The sequence below is a fragment of the Ranitomeya variabilis genome, chromosome 2 (assembly GCF_051348905.1).
Source record: "Ranitomeya variabilis isolate aRanVar5 chromosome 2, aRanVar5.hap1, whole genome shotgun sequence".
Classification (NCBI taxonomy): Eukaryota; Metazoa; Chordata; class Amphibia; order Anura; family Dendrobatidae; genus Ranitomeya; species Ranitomeya variabilis.
This window is the reverse complement of record NC_135233.1, coordinates 206308279-206325303: the sequence shown is the minus strand read 5'-3', so window position 1 is coordinate 206325303 and position 17025 is coordinate 206308279. Positions and strand designations below refer to the sequence as shown.

The 17025-nt window shown below is 43.2% G+C and overlaps 1 protein-coding gene across 3 annotated transcripts in view; it reads right to left on the bottom strand.

Annotated features, from left to right (window-relative positions):
• Positions 1-1242: 1242 nt before the first annotated feature.
• The window catches only part of LOC143804912 (keratin, type I cytoskeletal 18-like), a 36803-nt gene continuing 21020 nt past the window's right edge, over positions 1243-17025 (bottom strand). For all 3 annotated transcript variants that reach the window (XM_077283497.1, XM_077283496.1, XM_077283498.1), the window contains exons 5-9: positions 12091-12255; positions 11826-11951; positions 6647-6858; positions 4804-4832; positions 1243-2150 (exon numbers count right to left, since the gene is read on the bottom strand). In XM_077283497.1, the coding sequence (XP_077139612.1) occupies positions 2023-2150; positions 4804-4832; positions 6647-6858; positions 11826-11951; positions 12091-12255 (660 nt within the window). In that variant the 3' untranslated portion in view covers positions 1243-2022. The remainder of the gene's footprint in view (positions 2151-4803; positions 4833-6646; positions 6859-11825; positions 11952-12090; positions 12256-17025) is intronic.

Genomic DNA, 17025 nt, shown 5'->3' with positions numbered 1-17025 from the left:
GGTTTAGGTGCAGGAAGGGGAATAGAGTGGAAAGGGGGTTTAGGTGCAGGAAGGGGGGAAAGTATTAGGGGAGGTGATTGGGATTTGTAAGTATGGGCAGGACTGTTATGACCTGGTGGTTAAGAGGCCACACTGATATGACCTGGTGGCTAAAACGCAACATGGGACGAGCTCTGAGGAGGTGGTATCTCTACTGACCGCAGTCCCTAATCCTAACAACAACACTAGTAATAGCCGTGGGATGTTCCTGACTCTCCCTAGACATCTCTTCACAGCCTAAGAATTAACTACCCCTAAAGAAGGAAATAGAAAGCTATCTTGCCTCAGAGAAAACCCCAAAAGGAAAGATAGCCCCCCACAAATATTGACTGTGAGTGGAGAGGGAAATGACATACACAGAAATGAAATCAGTTTTCAGCAAAGGAGGCCACTACTAAACTTGATAGACAGAGAGAAAAGGATACTGTGCGGTCAGTATTAAAAACTACAAAAATCCACGCAGAGTTTACAAAAATGAGCTCCACACCGACTCACGGTGTGGAGGGGCAAATCTGCTTCCCCAGAACTTCCTGCTAGCCTGAACATGACATAGTGACAAGCTGGACAAAAAAAGACATATTTGCAAAGCAATAGAGTCCACAGCAAATGGACAAACAAGAACTAGCAAAAACTTATCTTTTGCTGACAAGGACAGGCCATATGAGAAATCCAAGGAGAGAACCAAATCCAACCTAAGACATTGACAGCTGGCATGAACTAAAGCCCAGAGCAGGTTTAAATAACAAACCCAGGCAAAGCGATCAGTGGAGGCAGCTGCTACAGAGGGAGCCCAAGGGCCGAACTCACAAAAATACCATCAGCAACCACAGGAGGGAGCTCCAGAACGGAATTCACAACACAGGACAGAGTTAGTGGGAGGAGAGAACAGGGGAGGTTGATAAGGGGATGTCCGTCAGGAGAAGGCAGCCATTTTAGGCATCCCTGGAAGAAGTAATCTTCTGAATCCCAACAATATGGGAGCAAAAAACACCAGTGCTCCAGTAGTCTAAGAGTGGACTACATTCATATTCATACACGTTTGTCACAATCATCTAAATGCTACATCCATAAATCCACGCACCTGCTCCCGGAAACAACCCCATCCAAATGTATGAAATGGATTGACCAGCTGCAGACATTTCTGCAATAAGTGAACGTTTTCCCAAACTAAACATGAGTCCACATCTGCAGGACACCACACCGTTATTGATAAACAGCAGAAACAATTTATTAGATATTTTTTTGATTCTTATTAGTCTAATACAGTTGTACAGGCAGAAAAAAAATCATTTTTTAAATTCATTTAGTTTCAATTATCGCCCAAGCAAGATTCTTACATGATATATTCCCACATACCCTGGGGTCCTGCAAATATCAACATTTAAAAAGGCACCTAAAATTATGTTAATATACTCCACTTCCCAGACGCTTTACTTCTAGTTTGGGCACTCAGACCCGTTATCACATTCTTTACACTTTCACATGGGCGTGCAGAATTCACATTACATGTGTCGGATCTGTGTGTTATTTGCAGCAGTTACAGAGGATTTGTCAGAACTTTAGATTGCATCACATTTCCATAAAAAAGAAATTGGTCCAAAATAATTTTAGAGATATGGTGAGTCACATGTCGAAATGCAAAAGTTATTCCACCCAACCCATAGAAAGCATTGATGGTAAGGTACTAGTAAAAATGCACAAAAAGAACCTTGCAGGTAACGGGTAACAAGTACTGATAAAAATGCACAAAAAGAACCTTGCAGGCAACGAGTAACAAGTACTGATAAAAATGCACAAAAAGAACCTTGCAGGTAACGAGCATCGTATTGTGTCACTGCATGTAACAAGCCTGCGGAAAATAACCTATAGATCTCGAGGAGATCTAGAGGATGGTTAGTTGGCATCAGAAGAAAATAAACCATGGCATTGATGACGATGATGATGGTATAATGATGACTTTTGCGTAGACCAAGCAGCTGGAGATCACATTCGTTTCATGTTTTTATCGGCATGCTCGTATTCTTCCACCTCGCTGGATTCACCCACAATCTTTCCATCCACAAGAGTCTGTGTGACCGTTTTTACAATCTTTTTGGTTCTGATATCTGGTTCTGTAAAGAGAAGAACAAGCTCACACAAGAATTTGATCAATGACTCAATGGATATCAAGTGTTTTCAGGGAAATGGATCAATGATATCAGCATTTTGGCCAACTGTCTAGGACTTTCAGGATGAAAGGTGATGAGGTTTATGTAAAGCCTGCCCAAAAGTGGATATTTTGGTTAAACCATAGGAATTCCCCAATAGTTGGCAACTATGCAGAGGGTAATGGAGGTGTAGAAAACATCTTAATTGGAAAATGTCAGCCATGTTGCCAGGACGCTTCTGGTCTTGTGAAATCAGCCATACATTGGGTCACAAATTAGGGTTCTCCCTAGCGGTTAGAGAAGGTGCATGCTAATCGCCAGAGCGGCTATACAATAATGCTGGGATATAGCTATCTGCTCAACGCTTTCTCGGACTCCCCAATTCACATAATCGTTCGGCACGAATGAGTGTTCATATGTTTTCACTGCTAAGAGCAGAGAAATTAGGTTGTGAAAGTTCTGGTAGTGGCTTTTCTCCCAGAGAACAAAAAGCATTGGATGCCTTCCTGACATCTACCGAATATGTACGGCACACGGCTAGAGCGGGTGTATAGAGCTATAACCAGCAGATGCCGGCTGTGTTATACACCCAACATTGCCTGTAACAGCAGCAATCAGAGCTAAGCTCTGGTTGCTGCTATTGTCCTGTTATAAGCTGCTGGCAATAACTAAGAGCAGCATTTAAGGTGAAATCAAAAGGGTGCCATTTCAGGCCCCTCAACGAGGCAATTACAAGGTGCCGATGGGTTGATACTTCTGTGAAACTTCCAAATTGGGCTTCAAAGGAGATTGTGATTTTAGCTGCATTGGTATGGTAGTATACAGTGGCAGGTAAAAGTTTGGGCACCCCTTGTCAAAATTACTGTTATTGTGAAGAGTTAAGCCAGTTAAAGATGAAATGATCTCTAAAAGGCCTAAAGTTAAAGATTACACATTTCCTTTGCATTTTAGGAAATAATTTTTTTTTTCATCTTCTATATTTTAAAAATTGCAAAAAGGAAAATGGACCGATGCAAATGTTTGGGCCCCCAGCATGTACCTAGTAGCACCCGCGTTTTAAAGTATCACAGCTTGTAAATGCTTTTTGTAGCCAGACAAGAGTCTTTCAATTTTTGTTTGAGGGAATTTCATCCGTTCTTCCTTGGAGAATTGCTCCAGTCCTGTGAGATTCCTGGGTTGTTTTGCTTCCTCTGCTATTTTGATGTATAAACACAGATTTTCAATGATGTTCAGATCAGGGGACTGTGAGGGCCATTGTAAAACCTTCAGATTGCGCCTTTTGAGGTCTTCTATTGTGGATTTTGATGTGTGTTTAGAATCATTATCCATTTGTAGAAGCCATCCTTTTTCAACTTCAGCTTTTTTACAGATGGTGTTATGTTTGCATCAACAATTTGTTTAAATTTCATTGAATACATTCTTCCCTCCACCCATGAAATGTCCCTCGTGCCATTGGCTGCAACACAACCTCAAAGCACGATTGATCAACCCCCATGCTTAATGATTGGTGAATTGTTCTTTTCCTGAAATTCTGTTCTCCTTTTTTCCACACATACCTTTGATCATTGTGGCCATTAGTGTTCTATTTAAACCTCATCAGTCCACAGGACTTGTTTCCAAAATGTATCAGGCTTCTTTAGATGTTCTTTTGCATACTTCAGACACTGACTATTATGGTGAGGGCACAGGAGAGGTTTTCTTCTGATGACTCTTCCATGAAGGCCATATTTGTGCAGGTGTCTCTGAACAGTAGAACAATGTACCACAACTCTAGAGTCTGATAAATCCCTCTGAAGGTCTTTTGCAGTCAAGCGTTGGTTCTGATTTGCCTCGCTGTCAATCCTATGTGCAGCTCTCACTGAAATTTTGCTTGGTCTTCCAGACCTTATCTTGACCTCCACTATTGCTGGTAGCTTCCATTTAATATTTTAATTTCAAACTGAGGAAAGGCAACTTGAGAATGATTTGCTATCTTCTTATAGCCTTCTCTCGCTTTGTGGGTCGCCACCATTTTCATTTTCAGAGTGCTAGGTAGCTGCTTAGAAGAACCCAAGGCTGCTGTTTTTTTGGCACAAGGCTAGAGGAGGCTGGATTTTTATAAAAGTGGGAAATTTGCATCACCTTACCTTTCCTAACAATGATAGTGAACAAGCCATAACCCAAACAGGATTATGCCTTGACCAGGGGTGCCTTAACTTTTACATGCCACTGTATGTAACAAGCAATCAGATGATCACAGGTTTAAGGCTCATAAAGGCACAGAATGAAAAAACTGAAAAAGTTTTTTAAAATATACAAAACTAAATAAAAAGAACATATAAATTAAAAAAAAAACCTTTTAAAAAATAAAGATGTGAATAAAATATATAAAATTATTTAACCTGTGCGGTAAATGTCATAAAGCATAAAAAAAGATCAAACCACTAGAATTGTCATTTTTTTTTGGTTCCTGCACATACTCCAAAATTGTATCAATAAAAACATTGGCTTGCATGGCAAAAAACAAGGGAATATTTTTTTTTTTTTGGAGGAGAATAAATCTTTAAAAAGAGTTTGTCAAGACTGATTGCCACCTTATACATAGCCTAATACCGTCTCATATATATACGTTACTTACGTCTTGGCTCGGGTGTGATGATTTTCTCACTGAAAAGAAAATAAGCAACTTTTAGGACAAAGTAGACCAAACAGCCACCAGTCTTCATACCTGTTGAGCAACAATGAAAGCTGGAACATGCCAAGGGGGGCAAAGTTCATTTTGTCATAACCCCATATTTGCAGCTTAATAGTGTTTTTTGACATAAGATTCCTTTAAGTAAAAAAAAAAGTTGGCCCAAAAAGTGGACAACCCAACATTTTCTGATAAAGAACAAAATGGGAATCTCATATCCAAATAAATTTACAGTGTATGAGTAACAGGGTCAAACCATTCACATTAATGGGAACTGTGTAATAATTAAGAGTAACCATCATTTTTTTTAATTTCATAAATCAGTAGAGCACATGAAAATAAGAAACTTTATAATATATCTTATCAGAGAAATCCGCTTCTTTCTCTTTCCGGACCGATCTTTCACTTTTGAATGGAAGGTTAAAATCCGTCTTCAGTGCTGCCAGATTTTCCCATGACTGAGAGGAGATGAGAAATTATTGCTTGTAAAGTTTTATGGAGAACAGTAACTGACACTGATGTAGAATGTCTAGCTCCTCCATAGAATATTAAAAGCACCAACTGTCATCTCCTATCTCAGTCATGGGAAAAGCTGGCTGCAGTGAACACGGATTTTACCCTTCAATTCAAAGTGAAAGATTGGTCCGGGAAGAGAAAGAAGCAGATTTCTATGATAAGATATATTACAAAGTTTCTTATTTTCATGTTCTCTATTGATTTATGAATTAAAAATTAAAACGACGGTTACTCTTAAACCCCATTCTGACATCAGGCGTAATAGTACGCTGATGTCGGACTCCCCCTGTTTGGTGCTGTCTCTGGCGCTGAGCCTGCACCTTTCCAGGCACATGATGGCTGATCTATACAACTGCCATGTGCCCACAACAGCCGCAGGTGGAATTTTGATCCACCCACGGCTGTTGGCTTAGTTAAATGCCGCTGTCAATTTCTGACAGCGGCATTTAACTCGCGCTTACTGGAAGCGCATCACTAATCCCGCCCATCGGTGACCCTGTCACATGATCGCGGGTCGCCGATGGGTCGATATGAAAACCAGAGGTCGTCAGTAGACCTCTATGGTTGTCATAGCAGGTGCTTATAGCATGTGAGCATTTCTGCTACATACAGGCGATCTGATCATCACCTGTGTGTAGCAGAGTTGATCGAAAGTACTGCAGCTTCTAGTCTCCCATGAAGACTATTGAAGCATGCAAAAAGTCTTTTCTTCAAACGTACAACTCGTCCTGCAAAAAACAAGCCCTCACATGGCCATATTGACTGAAAAATAAAAAAAAGTTATGGCTCTGGGAAGAAGGGGAGCAAAAACCGAAAATGGGCTGCAGCGAAGGAGTTAATTTGCCCTTTAGGAGAATTGGGCCCTTAGTTCATCCAAAGATTACAGGTGATTACTGGAGGTCTCAGTCTGGGGACCTCTAGATGCTGAAGTCTTTCTTGGGTTCTCCTGATCATTCATCAGTCAGTAGGACCAGGGCATGGGTCCTGGTCAGGAGATTACACCTCTCGTTAGATAGGAATGTAGTGTGGATGCAAATATTCCGCTATTATTAATAATCTGAGCTGTGACTATACACACAAGAAAGAACACTCATAAGAATGTCAACGTAGAGCTCCCACACACCAAGGACAGGTCAGGAATGTGGGGCCATTGTGTACAGAGAGGGGGCTACATATTACACGGGCCTGTGACATTCTCAGAATGTCATCATAAATCACTGGCTTCATTCATCTGGTAAAAAAACACAATCCAACACCTCCACCGGACACTCACTCTCCATCCAGCAATCGTCTGTATTCCGCGATTTCGGCTTCCAGAGTCTCCTTAATCTTCAACAGTGCCTCATATTCCAGTTTATTGTTTTGTATGGTCTTTAACAAGTCAGACAGCTCCTGCTCCACTCCTCTTATACTGCCCTGAAGTCTTTCCAGTTCTTTTTTATACCGCAGTTCGGTTTCATCAAGGTCTCGCTTTAGCGCATTCACCTGCAATAAAATGTAGTCATCTTAGCCTCGATTGGATATTATAGAAAGAGAAAACAGCAGCAAAAATAGTAAAGTGTAAACTCATCGTTTGTAGAATAATCCCATATAAATTGATGGAAATGATCAGAATTTTTGAGGTCACTAAAAAGTGCTGTAATTTTGTGCATCAATCTCTGACCTCTCAAGATTCACTTCACCGTATCGGACTCAGTCTCCCTTCTGTCTAACCTGCTGTCCACTGCCTGTTGTCAAGTTAATCCATGTCAAGCAGAGACACAGAATTTACAGGAAAAAAAGTTTCTGTCTCTTTGCTCCTGCTCTCCTGTCTGCAGAACTGCATACAAGTATAGCAGAGAAGTGGGCCTTCAGTTCAGAACAGGCAGGACATAAGAAAATGGTAGAAGCAATTCATGGTGGGATGTGAGGGAAGGGATGTTCCTGAACCTTTAGTGCAGAATACTGATGTAGAAGAACAACTTACCCGTCAAAAAGACGGGATTGGTAATTAGAATGAGCTCCAAAATCATGACAGGTCTTGGACACATTACACTGTGGAATGTGCACCAAAAGGCAATTTAACTTATGAAGTATGAGGGCAGCAAGATCATGCAGATTTTGTGTAGGTAGGCAAGTCATTGGACAATATTAGGTACAATGCATACTGGAAACCATTCCAGGGCAGTCAAGCAATGAATAGCATAGGATGAGAAATGTCCCGCAAAAGCCTCTGCTGACAAGCTGGCTGGTAGCACACTCATTTCTGTATAGTCAGGTGGTGATATTTTGGAATGATTGTAAGCTCTTGTGAATCGTGGAATAACAGTGTTACTATGTAATATCTGGTTTTATTTGTGCATGATGTCTCCTCACAGTTCATCTCCCTACTATTTAACCTGATGTTTACTGCCTGTTGTCAAGAGTAATCCATCTCAAGAAAAGACAGTAAGATTACGGGAAGCAGATCTTTGTCTCTCTGCTCCTGCTCTCCAGTCTGCAGAACTTTACAATATAGATGCCGGTCCATTACTAAGCCGTGGGCTTGATGTTACCAGATAATACAAAGGTGACATCAACCCCACAAATATGAACCCCACTTACCACTGCCACAGGGCAAATGGGAAGAGCTGGGCAAAGCGCCAGAATCATTTCTGGGTCGGTTGCGAGCTACTATTTTTAGGCTGGGGGAGCCAATATCCATGGCCCCTTAACAGCCTGAAAATTCCAGCTTCCAGCTGTCTGCTTTAGCTTGGCTGGTTGTCAAAATGGGGGGGACCCCACGCCAGGTTTTTTAAATTATATGTTTAAATAATAAAAAAATACGGCTTGGGGACCTACTCTATTGATAACCTGCCTTGCTGAAGCTGACATCTGAGGGTTGCAGCCTGGATCTGTCAGTTTTGCCTGGCTGTTTATAAAAAATACAGGGGAACTTCATGTCATCATGTATTTATTTATTTATTTAAAGTGCAGGAGGTGGCTGATGAATACTCCCATCAGCCGTGACCTATTCTTGCTGTTAACAGTTGAATACAACTCTCAAGATAGTCCCATGCCATTGGGGAACAGCGTGACCAGTACCGCTGATTCCCAGGTGCCAGTACGTGTCACACTGATGACACAGGGATGTCATCAGTGTGCACACGTGCGGGATGTTTTGTGGCCCGTGCTGCTACCGGAAACATTGACATCTGAAAGAGCCCTTAGTGAACTTGGTCATTTACTGAATTTTGGCCGACTTTTGCCAAATTTTGGGAAACAATCTCAGGAATTCAAACATGAAATTGAATGTGCAACATTCATGCCGAATTTCAGATTGGTGAACATTTCCAGAACAAGTTCACTCATCTCTAATTATAAGCTCTTGTGTGTCATGGAATAATGTGTTACTTTGTACTACCCTCTGATTTGTGAAGATATATGTACAGGTGCATCTCACAAAATTAGAATATCATCAAAAAGTTAATTTATTTCAGTTCTTCAATACAAAAAGTGAATCTCATCTATATATATATATATAATCATCTAAGGGGCACTTCCGTCTGTTTGTCTGTCTGTCACGGAAATCCCAAGTCGCTGATTGGTCAGCGACGGGCACAGTCCGGCCGCAAAATGGCCGCTTCCTACTCCCCTGCAGTCAGTGCCCCTCCATACTCCCCCCCCCCCCTCCCCAGTCAGCGCCCGCCACCCACATAGTGTTTTAGCAGTCCGTTAAACCGACTGCATTACACCGCGGCATAATGCGGTGTAACGCAGTCTGTTAACGCTGCTATTAACACTGTGTGACAAACTTTTTACTATTGATGCTGCCTATGCAGCATCAATAGTAAAAAGACATAATGTTAAAAATAATGAAAAAATAAATAATGGTGCTATTCTCACCCTCCGCCGTCCACTGATGCGCACGAGCGGCGAGGCTGCCGCCAGCTTCCGTTCCCAGAGATGCATTGCGAAATTACCCAGATGACTTAGCGGTCTCGCAAGACCGCTAAGTCATCTGGGTAATTTTGCAATGCATCACTGGGAACGGAAGCTGGCGGCAACCTCGCACACATCGGGACAACTTTGGTGAACGCCGGAGGGTGAGTATATAACGATTTTTTATTTTAATTCTTTTTTTTAACAGAGATATGGTGCCCACACTGCTGTATACTACGTGGGCTATGTTATATACTGCGTGACTGATATATATTATGTGGGCAGTGTTATACACTGTGTGGGTTGTGTTATATACTACGTGGCTGCTATATACCACGTGGCTGTGCTATATACTATGTGGCTTCTATAATATGTGGCTGCTACATACTATGTGGCTGCTACATACTATGTGGCTGCTATATACTATGTGGCTGCTATATACCACGTGGCTGTGCTATATACTATGTGGCTGCTATATACTATGTGGCTGCTATATACTATGTGGCTGCTACATACTATGGCTGCTATATACTACGTGGCTGTGCTATATACTACGTGGCTCTGCTATATACTATGTGGCTGTCTGTGTTATATAGTACGTGGGCTGTGCTATATACTACATGGCTGTGCTATATACTACGTGGCTGTGCTATATCTTACGTGGCTGTGCTATATACTATGTGGCTGTGCTATATACTACATACTACGTGGCTGTGTTATATACTACGTGGCTGTGTTATATACTACGTGGCTGTACTATATCCTGCACCCTGAACCCTCGACATCCAGTGCCCCGGACCCCCGACATCCTGCGACCAATCAGCGACAGACACAGTCCATCCGCGAATTGACGCAGGATTTAAACCACGCATCGCTGATTGGTCGTGCCCGGCCGGCCGCGACCAATCAGTGATATTGGCACGGGATTTAAACACCGCTTCAGTGATTGGTCTCGCATGGCCGACCGCCATCAATCAGCGATATTGGCACAGTATTTTAACACAGCTTCGGTCATTGGTCGTGCCCGGCCGGCCGCAACCAATCAGCGATATTGGCGTGGGATTTAAACACCACTTCAGTGACTGGTAGCTCATGGCCGGCTGTGACCAATAAGCGATATTGGCGCGGTATTTAAACACCGCTTCGGTCATTGGTCATGCCCGGCCGGCCGTGACCAATCAGCGACTGGCGCAGTCCGGTCGCGAATTGGAGCCAGATTTGAACCGCGCTTCGCTGATCGGCCAGCCAGGTGTGACTAATCAGCGATATTGGCGCGGAATTTAACCTCATACATACATATTCTAGAATACCCGATGTGTTAGAATCGGGGCACCATCTAGTATATTATATAGAGTCATTACAAACAGAGTGATCTATTTCAAGTCTTTATTTCTTTTAATGTTGACGATTATGGCTTACAGCCAATGAAAACCCAAAAGTCATTATCTCAGTAAATTAGAATACTTTATAACACCAGCTTGAAAAAATGATTTTAAAATCTGAAATGTTGGCCTACTGAAATGTATGTTCGGTAAATGCACTCAATACTTTGTTGGGGCTCCTTTTGCATCATTTACTGCATCAATGCGGCGTGGCGTGCAGCCTGTGAAGTCATGTGGCAAGGCTCGTTAAAGGGTCGATATTGACTTTTAGGATTGCTACTTCCAATAGGTGGCACTATAGTTCTAGTCCTTTTCCCCTCTGGAGAGATAATTTGCATCAATCCATGGTTACATAAATCTACTAGAAGTGAGCATACTGTTAAAATCACTCTAAGAGCACAATGGCAATGTGCAAATAGGTGAGAAAGAAACAAAAATATGCAAATTGTCTCTTGACAGAGAAAGTGGACTTGAACTCTGTTGCCTCCTATTTGAATGTAGTAATCCTGCTTTTTGTATTGAAGAACTGAAATAAATTACATTTTTGATGATATTCTAATTTTGTGAGAAGCACCTGTATATAGTAGGGATCCATGTTCTCAGGTAGGCTTTAGAAAGCAATCACAAAGGCAATGCGATTCAACACCAAAACAGCCTTTTCTGGGCACAAAGGTATAACAGCAAATGCACAGTTCATTCGGCAGGTATACATATATGTCAGTACGGGCTCACCCGATCAGATTACAGTCCTTTGTCCTGCAGAAAACTTTACACAAAGAATAAGTGCTACCAATCGACGTATCACCTTAAGGCCGAGCACCCACAGAATCTAACGCCATGCAGTAGAGTTTATCTCCATTAATAGTTCACACAGACCAGGCTGCAGCTTTCATATGTTACTCTTCAGCACCAGCACACAGACTGCTCAGCTTTCCTAGCTGACCCATTTAGTCTCCACTCAGAGAGAGACCCCAGTGCAACTCTCGCTCAGCTACAGCACTCATTTTGTCTGGCCACTCACCAGCAGCACAGTTGACTGCTCAACATCTATCAGACTGACACCTCTAGTGAGCACAGTCCCTGGTACCAGTCAACAGCTGGGCAGGGCTAGGACGTAAGCCTTTCCTACCAGGCTCTGCTACTATATATATATATACCCCTGATGATCACCTGACTTCCGGCGGTCTCTAGTTCCAGCTGCAGTCCCTGTAACACGGTCCGCTTCTCTCGTACTTCATCTTGTGCTCTCCTAATGTCTTCATCGTCTTTTGCGATTTGTAGGTTTACCGCTTCATACTGCAAAACAAATGACAGATTTACATTCCACAGGAACAGCACAGTGACGTATTGTACTAGACACACGGCCATGGCGGCCATTCACAAGCTGCACTGGGGGCTGCCGTCCATTCTAACCCCATATGTGTATAAACCCTACCTGGGTCTGGAACAGAGCATCTGCTTCCTCCTTATTTTTCTTTATTATAGCCTCATACTGCGCACGAATTTCAGACAAGATGGACGTGAGATCGGGTCCCTGAACTGCATCGACAGCAACTTCAACTTTTCCTCTTTCGAGTTTGTCCTTGAGAGCAGCAAGATCCTGCGGGACACAATGTATGTCAGGTCATATGCAACATAAGCCAATTCATCCCTTCTAGAAATCTTCCCCAAAGTCATGTTATATATATGTCCAGTGCGCTAATAAATTGCTGTCTTATAATGTAGCCATTTTACTGATACAGAGGTCCAAATGGACTGTATAGCTGTAGAGATAAAGGCAACTTGTCTACCATTTCAGGCTGGCAAAACCATTGGCATCATGGCTGCAACTTTATAGAAAGACGGTTTTCTCTGAAACACTATAGCATTCAGATAAAACAGATGAAACACAACCCAGCCGGCCAGGGGGAGAAATGTCTGCTGGGTGGCTTCCCTCTTCCCTGTCTGGCTCAGCTTGATTGACAGGTCTCTTCCCATGTATGGCCTCTTCTGTAATGACAGAGCCTTCTTAGTTTTTTAATTATGAGTATGGTCCAGAAGGTATAAAATGACAGTCGGGTACTGTGCTGGCCAGTAGATATCTCCCTTCTATCTAACTTGCTGCATACTGCCTGTTGTAAAGTGCAATCCATCACTAGGAAATGGGGGTAGGTCTGTATTTCTCTGCTCTTGCTGTCCTGTTAAACTACAAACAGGCAAAATAGAGAGGTTGGCTTTCAGTTCAAATCAGGCAGAAACATGGGACAATGGAAGGAATAATGCATGCTGGGTTGTGAAGGAAGGGATGTTCCTGCAACTATAGTGCTGGCAGAGTAATGAAAACGAGTAGCCAACTCAAAAAAGAGGGAATGGCAAGTAATAGAGCATAAAGATCAGGACATTTGCCGGACTGGTATGTTCTTTTCTGAATATTTAGCTCAGTGGATCGACAATTGGGATTAAGAGATGAAGATTAGCTTTTTTGGAGTGGACTTGATCATGCATTATGGTTGTACATCTACCCTTCTTTTATTCTTTCCCATTCCTCGGATGAACACTGTATCAGAAAAACGCACATATTAAGAAATGAATCACAGGATCGGCACTTGTCTAAATTCATAGGCCCATTTCCATTTTTATATCCTTCAGAAAGTGACTTTTTTTCTCCTGTTTTACATACTTTTTACATCCATTTTTAAAAACTGAAACAGGAAGACTGTAACTTTTATTTCCATTGACGCTTAGGAGTGGGTCACTTAAAAACGGACGGAACAAGGCCGTTTTCCATTTTTTCATTTGTCTTTAACGGATCCTCATAGGATAGAATGGCTGCGTCTGGTCCGCAAAAGAAGGATGAAAATGGGACGTGCAGTGAGTTTGAAGGAACGGACGCATAAATCGATTTAAAAAAGAAAAACGCATGTGTGAATGGTTCCATTAAACTCTATGAGCCAGTGAGCTGTCCGGAGAAGTAAATGCGGCCTGAGCAATACGATGTACAAGGTTCTGCATTCACTTCAAACTTTTTTTTTCTTTTTGCTCCAGAAGATATTAAAAAAGTAATTTCATAAATCAATAGTGTGCATGAAAATAAGCAACTTTGTAATGTATCTTGTCATTAAAATCTTCTTTCTCTTCCTGGATTTGTCTTTTGTTCTCAGTTCATGGATTTAATCGGAGATAGGAAATGACAGTTGGTGCTTATAGCATTCTATGGAGAAGGGAGGAGCTAGCTGCAAGCACCACCCCTCATCATAGAATCTCATAAGCACCAACTGTCATACACTGTGTTCCAAATTATTATGCAAATAATATTTCCTCATATTTTCTCTAAATTACCTATCTGAATTGCAGTCATTGTTATTTTCCAGTCATCTACTATTCTAGTATAATTGCAATGTTTTGGAACAAACTGCCTATGAAAACAGTATCTTTAAAAAAAAAATAAACACTCAAAATGCATGTTCCAAATTATTATGCACAGCAGAGTTTTCAACCTTTTTTTTTTATTTTGAACAAAAAAATGATCAGTTGTGAAGTTATAAGCATTATCAGCTTGTTACAAAATGAAATCAAACAGTTTTCAAGTGAAAACTTTATTCTAGGTGATGGTACATTTGCACATAGGACCCCTTGTTCGAAAGAAGCTTCTTAACTCTCTCGTCCATTGAATTTGTCAGTTTTTGGATGGTTTCTGCTTCAATTGTTTTGCATGTGGACAGAATACCCTCCCAGAGCTGTTGCATAGATGTGAACTGCCTCCCGCCATCATAGACACTCCTTTTGATGATGCTCCAGAGGTTCTCAATGGGGTTGAGGCCAGGGGAAGATGGTGGCCACACCATAAGTTTGTCCTCTTTTATGCCCATAGCAGCCAGAGATGCAGATGTGTTTTTTGCAGCATGAGACGGTGCATTATCATGCATGAAAATGATCTTGCTGCGGAAAGCACGGTTCTTCCTCTTGAACCATGGCAGGAGGTGTTGTTTTAGAAACTCCACATAGATTATGGAGTTCATCTTTACCCCTTCAGGGATCATAAAGGGGCCGACAGTCTCTCTGCCCATGATTCCAGCCCAAAACGTTACTCCACCTCCTTCTTGTTGGCGCCTTAGCCGTGTTTTCATGGGGTGTCCATCAACCAGCCATCCTCCACTCCATCCATCTGGACCATCGAGCGTTGCACGGCACTCATCGGTGAACAAAACAGTTTGGAACTCAGTCTTCATGTATCGTTTGGCCCACTGGAGCCGTTTCCGCTTGTGTGCAGTGGATAGAGGTGGTCGACAGGATGGCTTACGCACCTCTGAAGGACCCTGCATCTTGTTGTTCTGGGGACGTTGGAGACACCAGCAGCTTCAAAAACTTGTCTGCTGCTATGACAAGGCATTTTTGCAGCTGCTCTTTTAACCTTACGCAATTGCCTGTTGGAAAGAATCCTCAATTTTTCCTTATCAGCACGCACACGTGTGTGCTGGGAATCAGCTACATACTTCTTGATTGTGCGATGATCACGATGAAGTGTCTTGGAAATGTTGATTGTAGTCATGCCTTGACCTAAATACTCCACAATTTGTTGCTTCTCAGCAGCCGACACATCCTTTTTCTTTCCCATTTTGGCAAAAAATGTAGGCTGCTTAATAATGTGGAACAGCCTTCTTAAGTAGTCTTGCCTTTATTTGGACACACCTGCCAAACTAATTTGCACAGGTATCTGCAATTGCTTTCAGTGATATAAAGAGCCCTGACACACATCACCATCAATGAGTTTAAATGACAAACAAAAAAATTCTAACCTTATCACTCCTAAACTCTATGTGCATAATAATTTGGAACACCGTGTATGGAGAGGGGAGGAGCTAGCTGCAGGCACCTCCCCTCATCATAGAATCTCATAAGCACCAACTGTCATACGGAGAGGGGAGGAGCTAGCTGCAGGCACCTCCCCTCATCATAGAATCTCATAAGCACCAACTGTTGTACGGAGAGGGGAGGAGCTAGCTGCAGGCGCGCTCCCCTCATCATAGAATCTCATAAGCACCAACTGTCGTACGGAGAGGGGAGGAGCTAGCTGCAGGCGCCTCCCCTCATCATAGAATCTCATAAGCACCAACTGTCATACGGAGAGGGGAGGAGCTAGCTGCAGGCACCTCCCCTCATCATAGAATCTCATAAGCACCAACTGTCGTACGGAGAGGGGAGGAGCTAGCTGCAGGCACCTCCCCTCATCATAGAATCTCATAAGCACCAACTGTTGTACGGAGAGGGGAGGAGCTAGCTGCAGGCACCTCCCCTCATAGAATCTCAAGCACCAACTGTTGTACGGAGAGGGGAGGAGCTAGCTGCAGGCACCTCCCCTCATCATAGAATCTCATAAGCACCAACTGTCATACGGAGAGGGGAGGAGCTAGCTGCAGGCACCTCCCCTCATCATAGAATCTCATAAGCACCAACTGTCGTAAGGAGAGGGGAGGAGCTAGCTGCAGGCTCCCCCCTCATCACAGAATCTCATAAGCACCAACTGTACAGAGAGAGGAGGAGCTAGCTGCAGGCACCTTCCCTCATCATAGAATCTCATACGCACCAACTGTCGTACAGAGAGGGGAGGAGCTAGCTGCAGGCACCTCCCCTCATCATAGAATCTCATAAGCACCAACTGTCGTACGGAGAGGGGACGAGCTAGCTGCAGGCACCTCCCCTCATCATAGAATCTCATAAGCACCAACTGTCATATGGACAGGGGAGGAGCTAGCTGTAGGCACCTCCCCTCATCATAGAATCTCATAAGCACCAACTGTCGTACGGAGAGGGGACGAGCTAGCTGCAGGCACCTCCCCTCATCATAGAATCTCATAAGCACCAACTGTCATACGGAGAGGGGAGGAGCTAGCTGCAGGCACCTCCCCTCATCATAGAATCTCATAAGCACCAACTGTCGTAAGGAGAGGGGAGGAGCTAGCTGCAGGCTCCCCCCTCATCACAGAATCTCATAAGCACCAACTGTCGTACAGAGAGGGGAGGAGCTAGCTGCAGGCACCTTCCCTCATCATAGAATCTCATACGCACCAACTGTCGTACAGAGAGGGGAGGAGCTAGCTGCAGGCACCTCCCCTCATCATAGAATCTCATAAGCACCAACTGTCGTACGGAGAGGGGACGAGCTAGCTGCAGGCACCTCCCCTCATCATAGAATCTCATAAGCACCAACTGTCATATGGAGAGGGGAGAAGCTAGCTGCAGGCACCTCCCCTCATCATAGAATCTCATAAGCACCAACTGTTGAACAGAGAGGGGAGGAGCTAGCTGCAGGCACCTCCCCTCATAGAATCTCAAGCACCAACTGTTGTACGGAGAGGGGAGGAGCTAGCTGCAGGCACCTCCCCTCATCATA